General features: G+C 36.6%; 1 protein-coding gene across 1 annotated transcript; it reads left to right on the top strand.

Moving 5' to 3' along the window:
• Window positions 1-4,733: 4,733 nt before the first annotated feature.
• On the top strand, window positions 4,734-23,753 carry LOC132270059 (uncharacterized). Its single transcript, XM_059771270.1, has 10 exons — window positions 4,734-5,356; window positions 7,870-8,959; window positions 9,080-9,355; window positions 9,448-10,716; window positions 10,801-11,390; window positions 12,805-13,413; window positions 20,201-21,290; window positions 21,420-21,695; window positions 21,788-22,864; window positions 22,957-23,753. Exons 1-10 carry the CDS (start codon window positions 4,845-4,847, stop codon window positions 23,566-23,568), a joined length of 7,401 nt encoding a protein of 2,466 aa, XP_059627253.1. The 5' UTR covers window positions 4,734-4,844; the 3' UTR covers window positions 23,569-23,753.
• The last annotated feature ends 819 nt before the right edge of the window (window positions 23,754-24,572 follow it).

The following is a 24,572-nucleotide window of genomic DNA, read 5'->3' as shown; positions in this document are numbered from 1 at the left end:
TATAGACCTCCAATAAAATTCATGAAGCATTACAAGCTTTTCTTTGAATTATTCTTGTTAATTGTTCTTTTATTTTAAGTGAGTTGTATTTATTCTTTTAGCTTTTTGGTTAAATGAATTTTTGCACCTACAGAAAGAAAACTTTATTCATTTCTCAAATGTATATATATCATCTAAAATATAAGAATGAGCCGATATATATATATATATATATTAATGCACTCATTCCTGCAAGTTGTTGTGTACATTAATATTCATTTCTCAAATGTATAAAGAATACAAGTTGTTATGTACATTAATGCACTCCTTCCTACATGCGTCCTGGTAATCATTACAAATGCAATTTACAAATCAACTTTCAAGGATTGTGGACCCTATATTATGTATAACCCTCTTCATTGGGGTCCACAATACTACACTAAGAATATGCCTCGTTAAAATATTGGTAAGAAAGTGAGAAAAAACAATAGCAAAGGAAAAATAGTACAATATTCTTGTGTGTCTGAAAATGGTATTACATGGGTTTGAACTGCCTCATTAAAACCTTGTCAGGAAAACCAGTGAGACAAAATCTGGGCAAAGAAAAAAGAATACAGTATACCAGTACATTTTCAATCAGTTGTTCCCCCTCATCAGTATGGTTATTGCATTAGTTCATTATGACAGATCTTTGAGTTGATTCCTCCTGATGCTTTGATATAACTTCCTTTGATCTCATGAATTGCAAATGTCTCAGAATGATCGAAAGAAGGTACAGTAATTGTCTGCTTTATAGATCGTCAAGATGTAACAATGCTTGCTAATAAGTTGATTGAAAAGCTATGTTAGGCAATGTGCAATTTGTAAAATATATAAGAGCACTGATCGCACTGAGATATGGTATTTCACGGCCAAGAAGTTCTGTATTATCCTCTTGAATAAAAAAAAATAATAAAATAAAATAAAATAAAATAAAAAGACCTTTCTGAATATCAAGTGATCGGATAACCATTGGAGAACTTAAAGATTGAGTTTTATCCATATAAACGAGCTTCAGGACCATTCTGTATATGTCCATTGGGGGATGAGAATTCCACTTGATAAATGTTCAACCTACATATCGAGACAATTTTTCTTTCCGAGATTTTCCTCTTGAATTTTTTCTCTTTAGCCTTATAAGTTCTTCTGGGATTCCCACAAGATTCAGATTATCAACCTACACTTTCTTTTAGTAAGTACCCACTAAGGCAATTATACCATATGCGCCTAGATTGTTTTAATCCGTACAAGGATCGTTGCAATCTTATCGATTACGTACTAAGTGGTTTTATTTTAGGCATTTTAAATCCTTTAGGGATTGTCATATAAATGTCACTATCTAGTGATCAATTTCGATATGTCGTAACCATATCCATTAGATGCATATCCAGTATTTTTGTGACTGCCAAATTAATTAAGGATCAAAATGTGATTGCATCCATTATAGGAAATTGTGTCTCCTCATAATCAATTCCAAGTCTCTATCAGAAACCTTGAGCTATCAATCGGGTCTTATATCTCATAATTTCATTATTCTCATTATGTTTTCATACAAAAACCCATTTGTACCCAATAGGCTTAACACCTCTTAGGTGTCATACTTGACGCCTCTCAAGTGTTTGGATCATAGGTCCAAAGACTTTTCATCTAGCTACTGCAGTTAGCTTTGCCTTTATAGCTCTTTTTTAATGATGGCCAATCATGTCTCCGTCAACTTTCTATGACATTTTGAGGTTCCGGATCCTCAATAATTATATTAAGAGCAACTGTGTGTGAGAATATGTTGTCCACGACAACTTCACTTTTATTCCATCTCCTTTCATAATTCATTGAGATCTCATTATTTTCTGGTACCTTTGCAACATTATCATAGTTAGGTAACTTGACCTCGTCAGGATTTTAAGCCTCATTAGGTCCCTTTGCTACATCAAGGGCATATGCCTCATCAAAGGTAATTTTATCACTGTTAGCTAATTGGGTATCTTTAGGAACACCCATTTCATACTCTATCATGCTCTTTAGCATTTGCCTTATTTTATCACTATTAGCTAACTAGGCCTCTTTAGGAGTACCCATTTTATTATGCACCTTTTCTAGTGCTTTTCTCTTTTAAGGAACAGAATCTTTTGCATCGACTGGTCTCTACGCTTTATGCGTGCTTTAGATGTATTTGCAACACTAACAAACTATCCCACTGGGATGTCAATTCTTGTTGAAATATTCGTAGCTAGCAAATATGATTTTATTACTTTCTTTGTGCCAGTGAATGCATTTGGTAATTGATTTGCAATATTTTGCAAATGAATGTTCCTTTGGACTTCTTATTCATATTGATTTGTACAAGGATTAAATTGAGATAATTTTAAAGCATTCCAATGTAACGACCCACTCCACCACATGGTATGATATTGTCCGCTTTGGGCCTGAGCCCGCACGGTTTTGCTCTTGAGCTATACCCCAAAAGGCCTCATAGCAATTGGAGTGACACACCTACATATAAGTACTTCATCTTTCCCTTACCCAGGCAATATGGGATTGTGCACCCGTAGCTCACCAGTGTGGTAGCCTGTCAGTGTCTCGCACTCGCCCATGAAACAAGGAAGGCCAGTAAAACCCACTTTGAAGGACTTTGTCAGCGGTTTTCTTGGCACTAAAGTGTCCTCCACATGCAAAAGTGTAGCAAAAATTTAGGACACTTGAGAATTCGGTTTCGGGAATGCATCGCGGGATGATTTGGTCCGGGCAATACTTGAATAATTCCAGATCTTCCCAAAAGAAATTTTTGACTTAGGAGAAGAACCGGTCCTTCTCTTGTTTGGACCATTTGGACGGAATTTTTCCTACCGTAAGGTAGTTGACAATATTCGTAAACCAAGGAAGACTTGAATGAGAAATCTGAAATAGTTGCTCATCCGGGAAGGAATCATGAACTGCAGCAAATTCAGAAGATTTCTCAATGAGTAAATGAGAGAGATGGTCAGCGACGACATTGTCTGTCCCCTTTTTATCTCAGATTTCAATGTCAAACTCTTTGAGTAATAGTATCCATCGAATTAGGCGGGGCTTGGTCTAGTTTTTGGGAAGCAAATGCCTAAGAGCGGCATGGTCTGAAAAGACAACGACCTTGGATTTAAGAAGGTAAGAACAGAATTTATCCAAGGCATACACCACAGCTATCAATTCTTTTTCAGTGGTGGTGTAATTCAACTGGGCATCAGAAAGCATTTTGCTAGCATAATTAATAGCATGTGGTAGCTTGTCCACACGCTGGCCAAAAACCGCACCCAATGTATAATCGGATGCATCACACATGATCTCAAATGGAAGAGACCAGTTAGGCGGTTTCATGATTGGGGCTGAAGAGAGAAGAGTACGGAGCTTCTTAAAAGCTTCCAAACAGTTATCATCAAAATTGAAGATTACACAAAGGCCGAGATATTTTGCTAAAATCTTTGATGAAGCGACGATAAAAGCCGGCATGACCCAGAAAGGAACGGATTTGTTGGACAGAATTTGGAGGAGGAAGATTAGAGATCAATTAGACTTTTGCCTTGTCGACCTCAATTCCCCTTTTAGAGATAACATGTCCCAAGACAATACCCTCTTAGACCATAAAATAACTCTTTTCCCAACTTAGAATCAGATTTGTCTCCTTGCATCTTTGAAGCACAAGGGATAGATTGTGGAGACAGGAGTCAAAGGAAGATCCAAAGACGGAAAAATCATCCATGAATACTTCCAAGAACTTTTCTACCATATCGGAAAAATATGGACATCATGCACCTTTGGAAAGTTGCCAGTGCATTGCATAGCCATAGGGCATGCATCTATAGGCAAAGGTTCCGAAGGGACATATGAATGTGGTCTTCTCTTGATCTTGAGGCTCAATTGCCACTTAGTTATAACCGAAATAACCATCAAGAAAATAATAGTAACTTTGGCCGGCTAGCCTCTATAGGATTTGATCAATGAATGGAAGTGGGAAATGATCCTTCCTAGTGGTAGAGTTGAGTTTTCGGTAGTCAATGCACACATGCCACCCGATGATGGTGCGTTGTGGCATGAGCTCTCTCACTGAATTTTCAACAACGGTGAGGCTGGATTTCTTAGGAACAACTTGAGTGGGGCTTACCCACAATTATCGTAAATCAAAAGTTTTCAATGACCTCCTTCTTGGACTATCCATATATAAAAGAATAAGAAACTACATATAAAATGACCTAACTCTTAGACCATCCATATTATGCTTTTAGTTATTATTCCATAGTTTAAAAGAAGTTTCCCACCTACTTCTCCATTTTATTTTAGTGTACCTTTCAACGTAATTAGATAGTAATTTCGTGTTACACTAATGTTCCGTTTGTTTCGACAAAAAATATTTATTTTTTTTCAGCTAAAATATTCTTTTATTTTTACTAAATCTGTGTTTGGCAAAAGTTTATGTTGAGATCGAGATCGAGATCGAGTCCATCAGATGGGACATGTAATATAATTTGTCAAAAATTTTATAAATATTTTACGTAATCAAATACCAAAAAAATAAAAAAAATATTTTTTAAAAAAATGTTTAGTTCCAAACAAAGGGCCCCTGAATGCAGGGAATGAGACAGACTAAATATTATTAGAAAATAGATTAAAACCTTCAAGATATGATTATTTACATAAATAAATGAATTTTGGCGATGTTGATTTTTCAAACATAAATATTTTCCTTTCCACTTGACTTTTCATCGCTTTCACATTTTCCACGAAATTGCTCATGTATCCAAGCAGCATATACATTTACCAAACCCTCATAGAAAGTGAAGAGCATTCAAGTGTTCCCAATGGCTTTCACGAGCTCACACAATGTGTGTTTGTCTTCTAACCCTATCCCTAGATGGAATTACGATGTATTCCTGAGCTTCAGAGGTGAAGATACTCGCAAGAACTTTGTAGACCACCTGTTCGCTGCTTTGTCTCAGAGAGGAATCGACACCTTCAAAGACGACGAACAACTCAGAAGAGGAGAGGAAATTTCACCAGCGCTACTGAAAGCGATCGAAGATTCTAGATTCGCTCTCATAGTTTTCTCCAAACACTATGCTTCCTCCAGGTGGTGTTTGGATGAACTCGTCAAAATTGTTGAATGCAAGAAGACGATGGGTCAAACAGTAGTACCAGTGTTCTATGATGTGGATCCTTCGGAAGTAAGGAAACAAACAGGGATTTTTGGATCAGCCTTTGAGATTCATGAGAAAGATTTCGGTGGGAACATGGAGAAAGTGCAGAGGTGGAAGACTGCCCTGGTGGAAGCAGCAAATATAAGCGGATACAGTGTTCCGGATACAGCGATCGGGTAATTACAACAAATTTAGCGCATTCTTATTGCATTCACTTCTCTCATAATTATATTGTATTTTGGATAATTGAAAAAAAAAAATTGTTGAAAGTTTTATTTATTTATTTTTATATTCAAGTGGGTATTCCGATTACGAAGCGAGAGATTTTGGATTTTGTATATGAACATGTATATGCTCATTGGTATATCATTTTGAGTTGTTAGAGAGGATAGATTTTGTATCAAAACCATCACCACTTATTCTTTCGTGGGCCAAACACTTGCCCTCGTCCTTGTTTCCACCACCACTCCATCTTTGTACTGCTGCTTATTATTTTAGGGGTGCACACGGTCCGGTTTCCAAAAGAGAAGTCTGAAATTGAAGTTCCCAATTTAGTTTAGACTTTGTGTTTTTTTTTTTTTTTTTTTTCAAGGCAATGGTTAGTAGTTAGTGATGGTTAGCGGGAGAGGAGAATCGAACCTGGGATCTATAGGGTGGGGGGCTCTAAAGGCTTGACCCTTTAACACTCGGGCAACACCACCACACCTGACTTTGGGCTATTAACTTTGTGGTTGATAGAGAAAGTCTTTGATAGGAGTAATATATATATATATATATATATATATATATATATATTATTGATAGGAGTAAGTAATATAATAAATATAAATATAATTTGTTAATAGAACCGGTTCGGTTCAGTTCGGTTTTGAAGGACTTGGGACTGGAACCGAACTGTAATGCAACGGTACCACAATTTTGGAACCGGAACTGAACTATGAAGGAACCAGAACCGAAGCACCGGTTCGGTTCAGTTCCAAATGGTTCTCCAATTCCACCGGTTTTTTGTGCACCCCTACTGTTTAACGGTGCTTCGGTTCTGGTTCCAAATGGTTCTCTGATTCCACCGGTTTTTTGTGCACCCCTACTGTTTAACCGGTCAGCGACTTCCGTCTATGATGATTGACCCCACCTTCGGTTTCAATTCCTTCGATCCGAGCGGTTTCTTTCGAGCCGGTGCCAATAAGAACATAAGCAACACCTTTTCTTCGGCAAAGTTGTGTATTCTGATGTGATGGTGTCTTTAGTTTTAGTTGTGAGACATTTTGATTGTATTTGTAGAGAAACATATTAAAGGTTTTAAGTGGTGAGAGAGAGAATAAAAGGGGGTGGTTGGGAGAGAGAGAGAGAGAGAGAGGGTGGGGAAGTAGTGGTGGTGGCAGAGGGTGGGGAGTGGCGTTGGTGGCAGCAAAGGGTGAAGATTGGCAGCGAGCAATGATTAGGATTTTGGAATGGAGATGGGATTGTTGAGAGACCTTCTCGAGGTGATCTCATATAGGTTCTACCCTAGGTAGCATAGACAGGAACATGGTTCAGAGACACGATAAGACATGGATACATTGACACACTAAATCCTAAGAAAGTAGGCACGGGTATGGCGACTTTTGACTATATATAAGATGTCAATTTTTATTTTAAAAAAAGTTCCACACTTTAAAATGTGTTCATATGATTTTCAAGATCACAGGGCATGCTACTCTACGTGTGTGTGTATATAAGAAGTGTTAGAAATGTTGGTCAAGTGTCAGGAGACGTGTATGCAAGTGTCGGCTAAGCGTCCAAAATAATAACATTTAATTTTCAATTATGGACACATACATAAAGTGCCAGACCGTAAAGTATCAGTGTCCACGACATGCATACAACTCATTCATAGAAGTGTTTGGGCTTTCTAGGTTCTACTTGTTAACCCATTAAAAAAGGTCAATTTCATTTTTTTAATATCATATATATTTTTTGAGACACGGGTTGGATTTTTGTTGGGCCACGTCACTTGTGAGGAAAATTTTCATCCCCATAGGGGAGGACCCTAGTGTTGTCCATAGGTTTATAGGCTATTGTATGTGTTGTGGATTATATATATACACACATATATATATACCAAAATTAACATTTTCCCCCTAGTATACCAAAATTAACATTGCATTTGGTTATATATATATAATTTGTATTATAATTAAAAGAGAGAAAATAGAGGAGGTGGTGGCAGTGGAGAGGTGAAGAAGAGAGAACATAAGAGGTGTTGGTGGTTGAGTGCAAGAGATGGTGTGACACATACAATAGTTGTATTAGAGATGGGGTAGTTTGGTAATTTTACCTCTAGTGTATGACGATTGGTAACTCTGAGCAAGAGATGGTGTCAGTGACACATACAATAGTTGTATAAGAGAGTTGATCAATCAATAAATAAATGGAAATAAAAAAAGTTGAGACTACTTTTATTAATGATACCCTAGAATCCTAAGTGAAATATCATAAAACAAGGCAACTTGCCTAGAATGTCATAAATATTTGTCAATATGCTTTAGATGTGTAGTTCTTTCAGTTTCTTATTACAATTCTTTTATATTCATGTTGGGGAAGTTCAATAAAAAAATAACCAACATTGCATTTTTTTATGTTTCTTCATTTCATTATTATTAATTAAAAGTTTTCAACTTACCTCATGGTCGAGTTTCTAACTCTACAGGCATGAGTCAAAATGTATCGTACAAATAGTTGAAGAGATTTTCAATATACTGAATAATACTTGTCCACATGTTGCCCAAGATCTAGTTGGAACAGAGTCTCGTGTGGAGAAACTGGAATCATTGTTGTGTGAAAGGTTGGATGAGGTTCGTTTTATAGGAATATGGGGAATGGGGGGAATAGGAAAAACTACTGCTGCCAAAGCTGTTTATGACCGGATCTATCATCAGTTTGAGGGTAGCTGCTTTCTCACAAATGTAAGAGAAGTCTCAGAAAGACAAGGTCTGGAAGCTTTACAAAAACAACTCCTATCTGAAATCCTTATAGGGAGTAATATAAAGATAACAGACACTGTTAGAGGAGCAAACATAATAAAATCCAGACTAAGTTTTAAAAGGGTTCTTATCGTTCTTGATGATGTGGATAAACAGAAGCAACTAGATGCAATAGCTGGAGAGCATGGTTGGTTTGGCGTTGGGAGTAGAATCATCATAACGACAAGAGATAAACATTTGCTAACTGCTCATGGTGTGAATGAATGTCACACAGTTGGGGAGTTGAATAAAGATGAAGCTATCCAGCTCCTTTCTTGGAAAGCCTTCAAACAAAGTTTTCCTTCTGAAGGTTATTTGGAGCTGTCAAACCGGATAGTAGATTATGCCGGTGGTCTTCCATTAGCTCTTAAAATTTTGGGTTCTTTTTTATATGGTAGAACAACGGATGAATGGAAAAGTGCATTGATTAAGCTGCACAGAATTCCTAACAAAGACATTCTTCAAGTGCTTAAAATCAGTTTCGATGGACTGGATGAAATGGAGAAAGAAATTTTCCTTGACATTGCATGTTTCTTCAAAGGGAAACACCAGTGTTTTGTAACAAGAATACTCGACAGTTGCGGCTTCTGCCCTGGGATTAGAATACCTGTTCTTATTGAAAAGTCTCTCATAACTATTTCAAAAGATCAGTTTTGGATGCATGATTTGATACAAGAAATGGGTTGCTATATTGTTCGTCAAGAATCTCAAGAGTCTAGAAAATGTAGCAGATTGTGGCTTCAAGAGGATGTTTGTTATGTGTTGACAGAAAATACGGTAAGATAGCTTGTGAAAAATCAGTCATTTTACTAACAGACATTTTATTAAAGAAGCCACATTTTGTAATCCTAACAGACATTGTATATTTACCTTTTTACTTGTGCTCTCTGTTGTTAGGGGACAGAAAAAATTGAAGCCATATGCTTGGAACTGCCTGAACCAAAAGTTTTTGACCTTAATTCTGAAGCCTTCACAAAGATGAAGAAACTAAGGCTGTTCAAAGTCCACAATGTGGTGTTCAGTAAAGGCCCTGCATATCTTCCAAATGAGTTGCGGTTGCTTGATTGGCATGCATACCCTTCAGACTGTCTGCCAGCAAGTTTTCAGGCAGAGAATCTTGTTGAACTGAGGATGTGTTATAGCAGCATTAAACAACTTTGGAAGAAAATAAAGGTTTGTTTAATATTATATATTTTTTAACTTTATTGAATATACTTTTCGTGTTCATGGGAGCCAGTTATTCTAATACTTTCCATTTGTTTCAGCAGCCTATGGCCAAGTTGAAAGTCATCAATCTTAGTCACTCCCATAGGCTATCCAGGACCCCGGACTTCACAGTTATTCCGAATCTGGAAACACTAATTCTTGAGGATTGTACGAGTTTGGTAGAGGTTCACCCATCCGTTGGAGTTCTCGATAGGCTTGTTGTTCTAAGTTTGAAAAACTGCAAAAATCTGAAGAGATTTCCAAATGGTATTCACTTGAAATCTCTTGAGACTTTAATTCTATCAGGCTGCTTGAAATTAGAAAAGTGTCCCGAAATCTTGGGGGATATGGTATGTTTATCAGAACTTTATTTGGGTAGAACTTCCATAAAAGAACTGCCATCATCAATTGAACGTCTCACTAGCCTTACTTTGATGGATTTGAGCGAATGCAACAATCTTTCAACTCTTCCATTAACCATTCGTAGGTTGAGATGTCTAAAAACTCTCATCCTCTCTGGATGTTCAAAACTAGAAAAGTTTCTGGAAATATTGGTGAATATGGAATGTCTATCAGAACTTTATTTGGATAGGACAACCATAAAAGAACTGCCCTCTTCAATTGAACAACTCACTAGCCTTACTTTGATGGATTTGAGTGAATGCAAATACCTTACGAGTCTTCCAGGAACCATTTGTAGGTTGAGTTGTCTAAAAACACTGTGTGTGTCTGGCTGCTCAAAACTTGGGGAATTGCCAGAGGACCTGGGAAATATAAAATGTTTGGAGGAGCTTCGTGCAAATAATACTGCTATCAAACGACTACCATCCTCCATTAATCATTTGGAAGGACTCAAAGTCTTATCCCTTGGCGGATGCAAGGGTACAGTATCATTTTTTTCATCTTGGTTTTTACCAAGGAAATGTGAAGATTCTGTGTGTTTGGTGCTTCCTTCGTTAGCAGGTTTGAATTCCTTAACAGAACTTGATCTTAGTGATTGCAATTTGTCTGAAGGAGGGATCCCCAGTGACCTTGGCAGCTTATCCTCTTTGAAAGAGTTGAATTTAAGCAGAAACAGTTTTGTTAGTTTACCTGCAACCATCTCCCATCTTTCTCAACTTGAATCCCTTGAGTTAGTTGGGTGCAAGAGGCTAGAAGCATTACCAGAGCTTCCATCTTCTATTATTAAATTAATTGCAGATGATTGCCCATCATTAATAAGCTCCAGAGATCTGTTTTCAAATAATACAATACCGTTTGCCACATTCTCTAATTGCTTTAAATGGAGTGAAAATGTGGTTGATATGTTGCTGAGATTTCTGTTTCAGGTAACTCTCTCTCTCCCTCTTTCTATATATATGTGCACATGTATGTATTATGAATACGAATGACTTACTGTTTTCTTGGTACAGAGGCAGCATGTTGTATATGATATTTTTACTATTACTTTACCCGGAAGAGAGATTCCCGAATGGTTCAGCCAACAGAATTTGGGCACTTCAACATATCTGCAACTGCCTCCAGATTGGTGTGAGGAGAGAGATATGGGGATTGCTGTGTGTGGTGTTTATGACTTCGCAACTCCAAACCAACGTTTGAAAATGTGTTTCCATTTGGTAGACCATAATGATAAACAATATAGTCAAGTCCAGGGTTACTTTTGGATTCCCACAAGTACGAACCTTGGCTCCAAACATATCGTGCTGTGGTATATTCCAACTCAGTGGATGATGCATTGGAATAAAAACAAACGGCGCCAACTTGGGGCTTCCTTTGAATTTGTTGACACGAAAAATGGTTCAAGGAGGTTGCCTGCGAGGAAGTGGGGAGCCCGTATAGTGTGTGAGAAAGATGTGAAAAATTGGAAGGATGGGTATGGGAATTTGGGAATCATGGACGGGTCAGACGAAGCAGTAGCAGTGGAAGACAAAAATATTAGTGTCAAGAGAAAGCGTGACGATTCTGATGAGCAAAGCCCCTGCACTAAGAGAGAGCATGTATTTTGAGATGGCACCACAATTGTCAATTAATGATAGTCACAGCATGTTGTCAATGTTGTGACTATCATTAATATTTCTTCTTCTATCTATATATATTTTCTTCTGACAAAAATTAACTGTAATCTTCATCTCTCTTTATGATTTGTTCTAACTTCACACCATTGTTGAACTTTGTTTTAGAAAAACAACTCATGTCTGCTATCTTATTAGAAAGTTGACATTCAGTCAAGAGGGTTTAAATTGACATTCTTAGTCAAATTAACATTTTTTCCTAAAATTCAAAATTATACTATTTTTCACCGACTAACATTTGATTGTTGGAACAAATTTGCACCGAAAAAGTATTGAATTGGTATTTGAGTTACAAATTCATCCCACATTCTCAATTTGCAATATCGTTTTATAAACAAAATGTGCGCAATCAATTTTTGAGTCGATGATTCATCAAAGGCTTTTTTTAGTGTGTACTCCTTTGGTTCTATAATTTAATTTTTTAAAAGAAAATACAATTAATGCATTGTTTTTTTTTAAAATTATTATGTTGTCCTTTTAAATTTAAAAGTGTATGTAATTATGTTGTGAGATGTCTGAAAATTCAAAGGGTAATTATGAAAAAATAGTATTTTCTTTTGTTGTGCATACATAATACGCGTCGACGCGAGCACATCATGAATGGCTTGTCACTGTACTTCTTCACTTTGTATTAGTGTATGTTTAGGTAATTAGGAATTAGTTTTTTGTTATACCAAATGATTTAATGATTATTAAATATAAAATAAAGGTTAAAGTGCACAAAAATCCTAAACCATGTTTAAATTTGCGAATAACCTCCTAACTATATTTTGTGCATAATAGTGCAAAAAATCCCTAAACTATGTTTGAATTTGCGAATAACCCCCTAAACTATATTTTGTGCATAGTATTCCCTAAACTATTGCATTTTGTTACAAAATACCCTAATGCCTATATTATATTATTTCATTAAATAATCATAATGTCTATTCTTAATGAATTACACTTAATTTATTTTTCTTATAAAAATAAATTATGAAAAGAAGAAAACATACTAATTTGACAACATATTCTCTATTAATTTTTTTTTTTAATTTTTCATGAATATATTAAATGAAAAAGAAGGTATTTTTTATTTAGGTAATTTATTAATTTTTCATTAATATATTATATATTGTATGAAAAAGAAGATATTTTCCTATGGTAAAAAATTTTAAATTAATTGGCTATAATAAGTTTTATTATAAATAATAAAATTTTAATATTAAGTTAATCATTTTAAAAAATGTTACTTACAAATTTATTTACTACCCCGTATCTTCTTCTTTTTTCATTTTATGATAAATTGACATTAATAATAAAATTAAGTTAAATAATATAATTATAATTTAGATAAGAGAAAAGATATATCTCACGCACAATATATACAGAAAGTGAAGTTCGAAGTGTTCCTTCTACCCTTCAAATCCTTCACACAATCCACAAGTTTGTTTGGTACCCAATGGCTTCCACCAGCACACACACAGTGTCTTCCTCTTCAAACCCTAACCCTAAATGGAATTACGAGCTATTCTTGAGCTTCAGAGGTGAAGACACTCGCAAGAACTTTGTAGACCATCTGTTCACTGCTTTGTCTCAGAAAGGAATCTACACCTTCAAAGACGACGAGCAACTCAAGAGAGGAGAAGAAATTTCACCAGCACTACTCAAAGCGATCGAAGAATCTAGATTCGCTCTCATTGTTTTCTCCAGAAACTATGCTTCCTCCAAGTGGTGTTTGGATGAACTCGTGAAAATCGTTGAGTGCAAGAAGACGATGGGGCAAACAGTGGTACCAGTGTTCTACGATGTGGATCCTTCGGAAGTGAGGAAACAAACAGGGAGCTTTGGATCAGCCTTTAAAATTCATGAGAGAGTTTTCAGTGGGAACATGGAGAAAGTGCAGAGATGGAAGAGTGCTCTGGTGGATGCAGCAAATATAAGCGGATATAGTGTTCGGGATACAGCAAACGGGTAATTACCACAATACTCGCATTTTGAATAGATCGTGTATTGGATGATTGAAAATTAAAAATACAATTTTGAATATTTATTTTTTAAATGAAGTTCAGAAAAGAGGCATTTTTTAATTAACAGTCTTTAATAACTCTTATCAGAACTCAAATTTTGATTTTTTGGTTAACAGTCTTTAATAATTCTATCAGAACTCAAATTTTGATTATATATATATATATATTCCTGAATTACTGGGGATTCATATTCATATGCACATGACTATATACACTTACATCTAACGCCTGTTCAAATTTGGGATTGTTCAGCCCTAGTTTAAACATGAAATGACCAATAATACCCGTTATGAAATGACCATTTAAGCCCTAGTTTGAATCCCAAATAATACCAATACTAAAGGTTGAATACCTCTGACCATATTGTAAATAAGGTTAAGTTTGGTATTGTCAATTTAAATATAGTTTGAATCTTGGAATTTGGCTCTTAAAGAAGGCAGCGCTTGTTCGTGGGTCTTCTTCATTGTGGATATTTCAATTACTAGGCAGGAGAGAGAGAGAGAGAGAGATTGTTCATGGGTCTTCTTCAAGTGGGTATTCTGATTACATAAATATGAAATACTATATGTATTGTGGCTTGTATTTATGTAATACTATATATATTTACATATGTACCATAATTAACATTGCATTTTGATTTTTATATACACACACACACACGTATTGTGTAATATATAGTATATATATATATATATATATATATATATATATATATATGTATGTATTATAATTAAAAGAGAGAAAATAGAGGTGCCGGCGGCAATGGAGAGGTGAAGAAGAGAGAACATAGGAGGTGGTGGTGGTGGTGGTGGTGGTGGTGGTTGAGTGCAAGAGATGGTGTAAGTGAGCCAGGGCAATTTTGTCTTTTTTAAAATTTTGAGTTGCTTATGTCACAGCATGACAATAGAATGGTTATATTAGAGATGGGGTAGTTTGCTGATTTTACAGCTACCGTTCACAAATCTGACAACTTGTAACTCTGACAGGTGTGTCGCAATTATATTTTAAAAAGTTTAAGCCAGGTAATAAAGACAGACCTCAGGAGTGGTTAGAGGTATTCACCCTTAATTTTAATATACTACATACATATTTCTTGAGCAACATTGGCGCTTGGGTTTGTTAGAGATGTAAAAGTATACTTTACATACATATTTACTGGGCAACATTGGCGCTTGGGTTTGAGAAAGAGATATAATTAGGGAGTGGGCATGTTCTGATATCACTTGTAACAGGTTTGTTGTTACCATCCAATCCAAAAGTGTAAGATGTTAAGGTGGTGCTTCCTACCGACCATAGCTTTGGCACATCGCTTAGCCCCATTCATCTTCGGGGCAAGTGCGCTCGATGAGTAAACTATTACACTCTCTTTCAAGGGTGATTGGTCCATGCAACCCTTATAAGCCCAAGACCCTCCACATTCGCATCCAATGTGAGACAAGACCCTTGTGACAATTAGCCAATTTGCAGTATAATTGGTTAACATACTCAATGTTAATTTGGCTTGCACAAAACACCACAGTCATAAAGAGAAGGGTAAATTACTCTAACCTCCCTTGAGGTTTGGAATAATATTGCATAGATGAAACTTTTGCAAAAATAACTCTATAACTCTTACATCCCTTGTCAGAGTTTATTGGATAAATGTTGTTAACTTTATTAATGTGATTGACGTTTTACCCTTAATATCTTTAATAGTTCTTGAATAAAAAAATTTAACAAGAATAAGGAAAAATTAAAATGCCATCGCTCCCTTTCAAAACCTTTTATGTTTCTCTAATATCCATCTGACCATTTTCTTCTATTTACTGTTTTCTCTCTCTCCACCGCCACTCTCTAAACCCTACCTCCACCACTCCCCCTCACCAATGTCGCGACTCTCTCTTTGTCATGACTCATGACCCGCCATGTAGATATTGTCTGCTTTGCACACTCTCCTCTCGGTACCCACGGTTTTGCTCAAAACATGTCTACATGGTTAAGGGGGTGTTCACATATTTAAGTCTCAACAACTTCTCCCTCTTAGGCGATGTGGGATGTCACAATCACCCACTCTTGGGACCCAATGTCCTCGCTTGCCTGACCCGCATGGGCTTGTGCACGCCCCCCTTTTTTGGCTGAGGATTGGCTCTGATACCATTTGTCACGACCTGTACACATCGTGTAGATATTGTCCGCTTTGCACACTCTTTAATAGCTATTTCTTCAATGAAAGCTGGAAATACATCAGAAAAACAAATTGTATCTTTTCTCTGCATTGCATACTGAGCTACATCATGAGCCATTCTATTAGCTTCTCTCTTGACCCACTCTATCTTCCACTGATCATGCATTTGTTGATTAACACAAATATCCTAATAAATGGATGCAATGCTCACTGCAACATTCTTCGGCTGAATCACTAATTTGCAGTCTCCCTCAATCACCACCTCAGTTAACTCCCATGCTACTGCCCACTTCAAGGCTAATCTAGTAGACATAGCTTCAGCTACTAAGGCTGTTGCCACCATAGGGAAGAAGTGAATGACCACTTTCAAAACCTTTCCATTCGAATTCCTGAGGACTAAACCAGTTGCAGCCTCCTTTGTTTTTTTGTTTGAGCTCTAAAAGCTGCATCAAAATTCAATTTGAGCTTACCATCTGATGGTGCAATCCATCTTACCGGCTGCTTGTTCAAACCATCTCCATTTCCAATACCACCTGCAGTGTCATGACTATTACCCAACACATCCTTAAACTCATGCCACTGTTGGGTTGCAAGCTGAACCAGAACTCTTTCCTCAAAGACTTGCTGATCAAAATAAAATTTATTTCGACTTCTCCAAATATGCCAACAAATATACACCACCAGACTTTAATTGTGCATCTTTTCAGCGGATTTCTCCCATAGTTTCAATAGGCTGCAAAACCATTGAACCCTAGAAGAAGCAGTAAAAGTACTTGGTCCAGTCTAATTGGGCACAGCTTCCAGACTTTGACTGCATATGGGCCCCTCAGCATAACATGGTCTATAGATTCCACCTCTAAACCACATCTCAAACATGCATCATCTTCTACTATTATACCTCGTTTCTTTAGATTTGATGATACGGAAATAGTCCCATAATAAAATGGATCAATTTTTCCTTCACCTTCAGATTCCATAGCCGACTCCAAAAACCATGAGCATTTGCACAATCCCCAATCCTCCTGGCATATCCGGAACTGTGATGTGGACCTTGCAGCCATTCAAATACAATTCTTTAAGCAGATTTAACCATAAAGTTTCCATCATTAGTGAAGTGCCACACTAGTCTATCTTTAGCATATGTCTCACTTACAGGAATAGTCAGGATCTTCTCTACCTCTGTTGAATTAAAGAGTTGTGCTACAAGTGATGTGTCCCAAGATCTTGTTTCAGGATTCAACAAATCTCTAACAAATTTAACAGAGAAACCTTCAGGACAGGTTGAAATAATTTTGAATCTTGGCAAATTTGGAACCCAAGGGTCTGCCCATACATTAACACCATCACGTGTACCCACCCTCCATCGCAAACCTCTCTTGAGAACCTCTCTGCAACTACACATGCTTTTCCAAGCCCAGATGGAGCTCTTTCTTACTCTAGCCTCCAAAATAGAAGTCTCCAAAAAATATTTACCTTTGTAAATTCTTGACAACAAGTTACCATCTTCAACTGCAAGTCTCCATCCTTGCTTGGATAATAAGGCAAGGTTGAATGCCTTATAGATGTCCAAACCCCAGACCACTGTCTTTCTTAGTTCTACACAACTGATCACATTTCATCCAACATATCTTCTTTCCCTCCTTAGGCCCTGCCCACCAAAAGTGCATATTCTTTTTACTTAATTTTCAGTGTATCCCAATAGGAATCTTAAAGCAACTAATTGTGTACGTGGGGATGGCTTGAAGAACAGATTTTATTAGAGTCTCCTTCCCAGCTGCGGAAAAGAAACAATCCTTCCACTCATTGATTTTTGCCACCATTCTGTCCTCAAGATACTGAAAGATTTGCCTTTTTGACCTTCCAATCTCAGCAGGTAAACCCAAGCATCTATCAAAACTTCCTCCAGCTCAAACACCCAACCTTCTACTCAATTCAATTATGTCATCAACAGTTACATTTGAACTAAAAATAATAGATGACTTTATATAAATTACTTGCTGTCCATTTAATTCTTCATATCTGAGCAATATCTGTCTCAACACATTCAATTCACATAAGTCAGCTTTACAAAATTCTAAAGAGTCGTTGGCAAAAAGCATATGCGACACAATAGGACAACTCCTATGCATCTTGATACCAGGAAAAACTCCATCTCGGATTGCTTGTTGAATTAATTTAGTTAAACCCTCTACACACAAGAGAAATAGCTAAGGTGCAAGTGGATCGCCTTGCCGAAGTCCTCTAGAGAGCACAAAAAAGATCCCCTGCACAACCATTCTCCAAAACATAATAGGATACAGTACCAACAATAACGAAACGAATACATCTATCATCAAATCCCAGGATGTGCAAAACCTTCTGGACATAAACCCCATTCCACCCTATCATATGCCTTTGCCATGTCAAGCTTAACCACCATAAATTATTTTTCCTCCTCCTCCTAGTTTTAAAAATGCACCACATCATGTGCAATAAGTATATTATCGGTGATCAACCTATATGGAACTAAAGCACTCTGCTCCTCACTAATGAAGAGTCTAACAACTACATTGCACAATGAAATGGGCCTAAATTGGGTAATTATCATCGGCACTTTCACTTTTGGATCTAACACAATATTGGTTGAATTTAAACTTTTAAGCAACTGACCATGCAATAAAAAATCATTTAAGGCATTTACCAAGTCATCTTTCACCACCCGCCAATTCTGCTGAAAGAAAATTGGAGTCATTCCATCTGGCCCAGGAGCTTTTAATGGTGCCATGTCCATAAGAGCTTGATACACTTCAACTTCAGAAGCTTCCCTCAATAGTTGGAGATTCATTTCATTTGTAATTCTGGGTTCCCACAGGCTCCAAACATCATCATCATTCACTGTTCCTGTAGAAGTAAACAAAATTTGAAAATAATTCTCAGCTTCTCCTTGAATTTCCTGATCCGAATCAACCCAATGACCTTGAGTATTCTCCAGCCCCTTAATTACATTTCTACTCCTTCGTCTCATAGTGGCTGCATGAAAAAATCTGGAATTTCTATCTCCAAGTAACACTCACTCTTTTCTGGATTTTTGTCGCCAAAACAGCTCTTCCTTTTTCCATACAGCATTTATTTCTTTCTGTCATCTAGAACACTCCCCTGCCTTGTAGTCAACCTCATTTTCCTTTGCCTCCTTCAGGCGAGTCTCCAATTGTTTAATTTCCTCCTGGGAATTCCAATTTTTCTGCCGATTCCACTTGCCCAGTTCAAACTTACAATTTCTCCTTAAGCTTATATTGTAAAGTACCATGTCCCCTTGAACACCAAGTTTGTTCAACAACTTTACTGAATTTCTCATCTTTTAACCATCTTGCATCAAATTTGAAAGTCTTCCTTTTAGGCCCCTTTTTCCATGACAAATCGAGTATAATAGCTGCATGGTCCAAGCCAACCACAGTTAAATGTTGCACTGCTGTACCCGGAAAATGAACCCTCCAATCAATAGTTGCAAGTGCTCAATCCAACCTTTCATTCACATTTGCTTGCCCATCCCGATTATTTCACCAGGTAAATGGATATCCCGAATACCAAATTACAGCTTTCCACCATCTCTCTAAAATATGTGCATGTATATCATACACATAAACATTCCATATATATGTATGTCTGTCGGTTGAATTCTATATCCGTAAAAACTACAAAAATAAATATGTATTTTCGGGTTTTCTTTTTCCCACTAAGTAACATTAAAGGGTTAATATTAGTATTAAGTATTAAAGTGGTTAATTTGTATTTTTACACTGATTAGTAGGGATAGTTGAGTTAATTCAATTCATTAAAGGGCAATTTTGGTATTTTTTAAAAAAATTGTGACATTGACTGTGTTTTCATAAAACCTTGAGGGAGGTTGACTCAAATTTTTTTCAAAACATTTATGTGCTGGTGATTACTCCAAACCTTAGGGGAGGTCAGAATAATGTACCCTAAAAGGAAAGTAAAATCAGAAGGGGAAAAAATCAAAGTAGCACACACCAAAAACTATAATTAATCTATTTGTAGCAATCGTTCGCATACCTAGAATGATTTAATATAGGAATAGTAAATTATTTTTTCTTCACATGTTCAAAATCCTCCTTTACAAATACTTTTTCTTCATGTGACTTGAACTCAATTATCTCTTATCTGAAATCAATTTACATTTGAATTTCTGGATCAACATCTGGATAGACTTTTCGAATTTGTTTGTTAGTCTATTGTTATATCAGCAGTCCTTTCACCCACCCCCTTTTTATTATGTTCCCGGCGCTGAGGCCAGTCTTTCATCCTTGTGGACGGTAATAATGATACCTTAGAATCCTAAGTAAAACATCATCTGTCATAAACCAAGGCAACTTGCCTCGAATGTCTTAAATATGTGTTGATATGCTTAGATGTTTAGTTGTTTCAGTTTCTCATTAAAGTTCTTTTATATTCGTATTGGGGAAGTTCAATAAAAAATTAACCAGCATTGCATTTATTAATGTTTCTTCATTTCGCTATTATTATTTTCAAGTTTTCAACTTACCACATGATCAAGATTCTAACTCTACAGGCATGAGTCAAAGTGTATCGTACAAATAGTTGAAGAGATTTTCAATGAACTGAATAATACAACTCCACTAGTTGCCCAAGATCTGGTTGGAACAGAGTCTCGTGTGGAGAAAATGGAATCATTGTTGCGTGAAGGGTTGGATGAGGTTCGTTTTATAGGAATATGGGGAATGGGGGGAATAGGAAAGACGACTATTGCAAAAGCTGTTTATGATCGGATCTATCGTCAGTTTGAAGGTAGCTGCTTTCTCTCAAATGTTGGAGAATTCTCAGAAAAAAAAGGTCTGGAAGCTTTACAAAAACGACTCCTTTCTGAAATCCTTATAGGGAGTAATATAAATATAACTGATACGGTGAGAGGAGCCAACATAATAATATCCAGACTACGTTTTAAAAGGGTTCTTGTCGTTCTTGATGATGTGGATAAACGGGAGCAACTAAATGCAGTAGCTGGAGAGCATGGTTGGTTTGGCGTTGGGAGTAGAATCATCATAACAACAAGAGATAAACATTTGCTATCTACTCATGGAGTGAATGAATGTCACATAGTTGGGGCATTGAATAAAGATGAAGCTATGCAGCTCCTTTCTTGGAAAGCATTCAAACAGAGTTTTCCTTCAAAAGGTTTTATGGAGCTCTCAAACCAGATAGTAGATTATGCCGGTGGCCTTCCATTAGCTCTTACAGTTTTGGGTTCTTTTCTAAATGGTAGAACAACGGATGAATGGAAAAGCACATTAATTAAGCTACACAAAATTTCTAACAATGAAATTCTTCAAGTGCTTAAAATCAGTTTCGACGGACTGGATGAATTGGAGAAGGAAATTTTCCTTGATATTGCCTGTTTCTTCAAAGGTAAACACAAGTGTTATGTAACAAGAATACTCGACAGTTGCGGCTTCTGCCCAGGGATTGGAATACCTGTTCTTGTTGAAAAGTCTCTCATAACTATTACAAACGATCAGTTTTGGATGCATGATTTGATACAAGAAATGGGTTGGTATATTGTTCGTCAAGAATCTCAATTGTCTTGGAAACGTAGCAGGTTGTGGCTTCGAGAGGATGTTTATTCTGTGTTGACAGAAAATATGGTAAGATAGCTTGTGAAAAACCAGCCTTTTTACTAACAGACATTTTATTGAAGCAGCCACATTTTTTAATCCTAACAGACATTTTATATTGTATCTTTTACTTCTGCTTTGTGCTCTTGGGGTTGTTAGGGGACAGAAAAAGTTGAAGCCATAGGCTTGGAACTGCCTAAACCAGAAGTTTTAGACCTTAATTCTGAAGCCTTCACAAAGATGAAGAAACTAAGGGTGTTCAAAGTCCACAATGTGGTGTTCAGTAAAGGTCCTGCACATCTTCCAAATGAGTTGCGGTTGCTTGATTGGCATGCATACCCTTCAGGCTTTCTGCCAGCAAGTTTTCAGGCCGAGAATCTTGTTGAACTGAGCATGTGTTATAGCAGCATTAAACAACTTTGGAAGAAAACAAAGGTATGATCAATATTATATTTTTTAACTTTATTGAATGTACTGTCATGTTCACGAGAGCCAGTTATTCTAATATTTTTCATTTGTTTCAACAGCCTCTGACCAAGTTGAAAGTCATCAACCTTAGTCACTCCCATAGGCTATCCAGGACCCCGGACTTTACAGTTATTCCAGATTTGGAGACACTGATTCTTGAGGATTGTACGAGTTTGGTAGAGGTTCACCCATCCATTGGACATCTCAAAAGGCTTGTTTTTCTAAGTTTGAAAGACTGCAAAAATCTGAAGAGATTTCCGAATGGTATTCACTTGGAATCTCTTGAGAAATTGATTCTATCAGGCTGCTTGAAATTAGAAAAGTGTCCAGAAATCTTGGGGGATATGGTATGTTTAACAGAACTTTACTTGGATAGAACTGCCATAAAAGAACTGCCCTTGTCAATTGAACATCTCACTGGCCTTACTTTGATGGATTTGAGTGAATGCAAATACCTTATGAGTCTTCCAAGAACCATTTGTAGGTTGAGCTGTCTAAAAACTCTCTCTCTCTCTGGCTGCTCAAAACTTGAGGAATTACCAGACAACCTGGGAAATATAAAATATTTAGAGGAGCTTCATGCAAATAAAACTGCTATCAAACAACTACCATCCTCCATTAATCTTTTGGAAGACCTCAAAGTCTTATCCCTCAGTGGATGCAGGCAAACAATATCTGAGTCATTTTTTTCATCTTGGTTTTTGCCAAGGAAATGTGAAGATTCTCTGTGTTTGGTGCTTCCTTCTTTAACAGGTTTGAATTCCTTAACAAAACTTGATGTTAGTGATTGCAATCTGTCTCAAGGAAGCATCCCCAGTGACCTTGGCAGCTTATCCTCTTTGAAAGAGTTGAATTTAAGCAGAAACAATTTTGTTAGTTTACCTGCAACCATCTCCGAGCTTTCTCAACTTAAAACCCTTGAGTTAGTTGGCTGCAAGAGGCTGGAAGCATTACCCGAGATTCCATCATGTATTGCTACATTATTTGCAGATGATTGCCAATCATTAATAAGCGTTGGAAATCTGTCGACAAATAATAGATCACTGTATTCGGTCACATTCTCTAATTGCTTGAAGCTGTTAGAGAATAAATTGAGTGAAAATGTTTGGGATATGCTGTTGAGATTTATGTTTCAGGTTACTTTCTCTCCTTCTCTCTCTATCTACATATATATGTGCGGCACATGCATATATAAATGAATGAATGACGTGTTGTTTTCTTGGTACAGAGGCTGTGTGTCGTAAATTCTGAATTTAGTATATTTTTACCCGGAAGAGAGATTCCGGAGTTGTTCAGCCATCAGAATTTGGGCACGTCATCATATCTGCAACTGCCACCAGGTTGGTGTAGCGAGAGATGTATGGGGATTGCGGTGTGTGCTGTTGGTGACTTTGCAACTGTAAACTTAGCTACGGATATGCCAGAGATGGTTTTGTGTTTCACAGACCGTTATAATAAACAAAGTACTATTGGGTCGGGTTGGTTTTGGATTCCCACTGGTACGAACCTTGATTCCGAACACATGTTGCTGAACTATCTTCCAAATCATTTGCTTCGGAGTGAGAGTGGAGGTTGGAATCCAAACAAATGGCGCCAACTTGAGGTTTACTTTGAATTTGGTGATCAGAGGTTGCTGGCGAAGAAGTGGGGAGTTCATGTAGTGTGCGAAAAAGATGTGAAAAAATGGAAGGATGGGTGTGGGAATTTGGGAATCCTTGACGGGTCAAATGAAGCAGTAGCAGTGGAGGACAAAAATAATACTCTCAAGAGAAAGCGTGATGACTCCGATGATCAAATCCTCCGAGCTAAGAGTTATTTTGGACAATATTCACATTCATGATAAATCAAAGTTACTTTGATATTGCATCATATTGTATTGTTTACCTCGCATGTTGTGGTTAATGTCACATGATGCATGGAAGAATTTTTTTGTTTTTTTTGACAACTCTTTCTGTATCTCATTGCGCTCTTTGTTTGTATTCCAATTGGCCATGTTTAGTTGCAATGCCAAAGTTGCCCAGTTTAGTTGCAGTGTGTAGCTCATCTTTTGAGCAAAAAGGCTTTGGAAGCCGAATGTGGTGATTTGGAGTGGAGCATATGGCCTCCGTGGTTGTTAAATGCCCTACTCCTTTCTTGTTCTTTTTCTTCTTCTATGGTATGATATGATCTATTGGTTGTCAAAAAAAAGTTGCAGTGACAAAATAAAATAACATTATACATTATTTAATGTTTCTTGGTCCCAATATATTTTGTCAAAAAAGTAAAGTAAACTAAAATAAATCATAATCAATAGACAACCTAATTTGGCCCCCCAAGTCCACTATCAATGTTCAAGAAAATTGCAACGAGGCTACACGTTTTATCTTTCTCTTTATCTTGACTTGTTGCATGCAGAGAGTAAATTAGTTTTACTGTATTTATGTTTGTCTAGGTACAAAATAATTTATAAATAAAAATATTATGAATAAAATAAACACCCTTTATAATGGATTATTATACTTGAATTGTAAAAACTAAATTATGAAGATTTAAGAATAACAACTAGACTTATAATTGATTGTAGGATGATGCATTTATGTTCTTGTTTTTTTCTTTTTACTCTGTTCTTATTGTTTGGCTTGACATTAAAAAAAATGAAACGCAAAATTATTTTATCAAACACGATTTAAAATTTTGAAATTTTTGGGAAAGTGACAACAGAAGAAAGCGTGTAAAATTGATTATTGACTCGATAATTAATCAATAGTTTGTTTCAGCGCCGTAGTTCTTCACTTTATAAAGAAAAGAGAAATATTTTTTTAAAAAAAATTCAATTTATGATTATTAACGGAAAATAAATTTTGG

Source organism: Cornus florida, unplaced genomic scaffold, assembly GCF_030987335.1.
Source record: "Cornus florida cultivar Cherokee Brave unplaced genomic scaffold, ASM3098733v1 CherokeeBrave_3.0.0_Hap2_Chr08, whole genome shotgun sequence".
NCBI lineage: Eukaryota > Viridiplantae > Streptophyta > Magnoliopsida > Cornales > Cornaceae > Cornus > Cornus florida.
The sequence above is the reverse complement of the archived record's forward strand: the minus strand, read 5'-3'. Positions and strand labels throughout refer to the sequence as shown.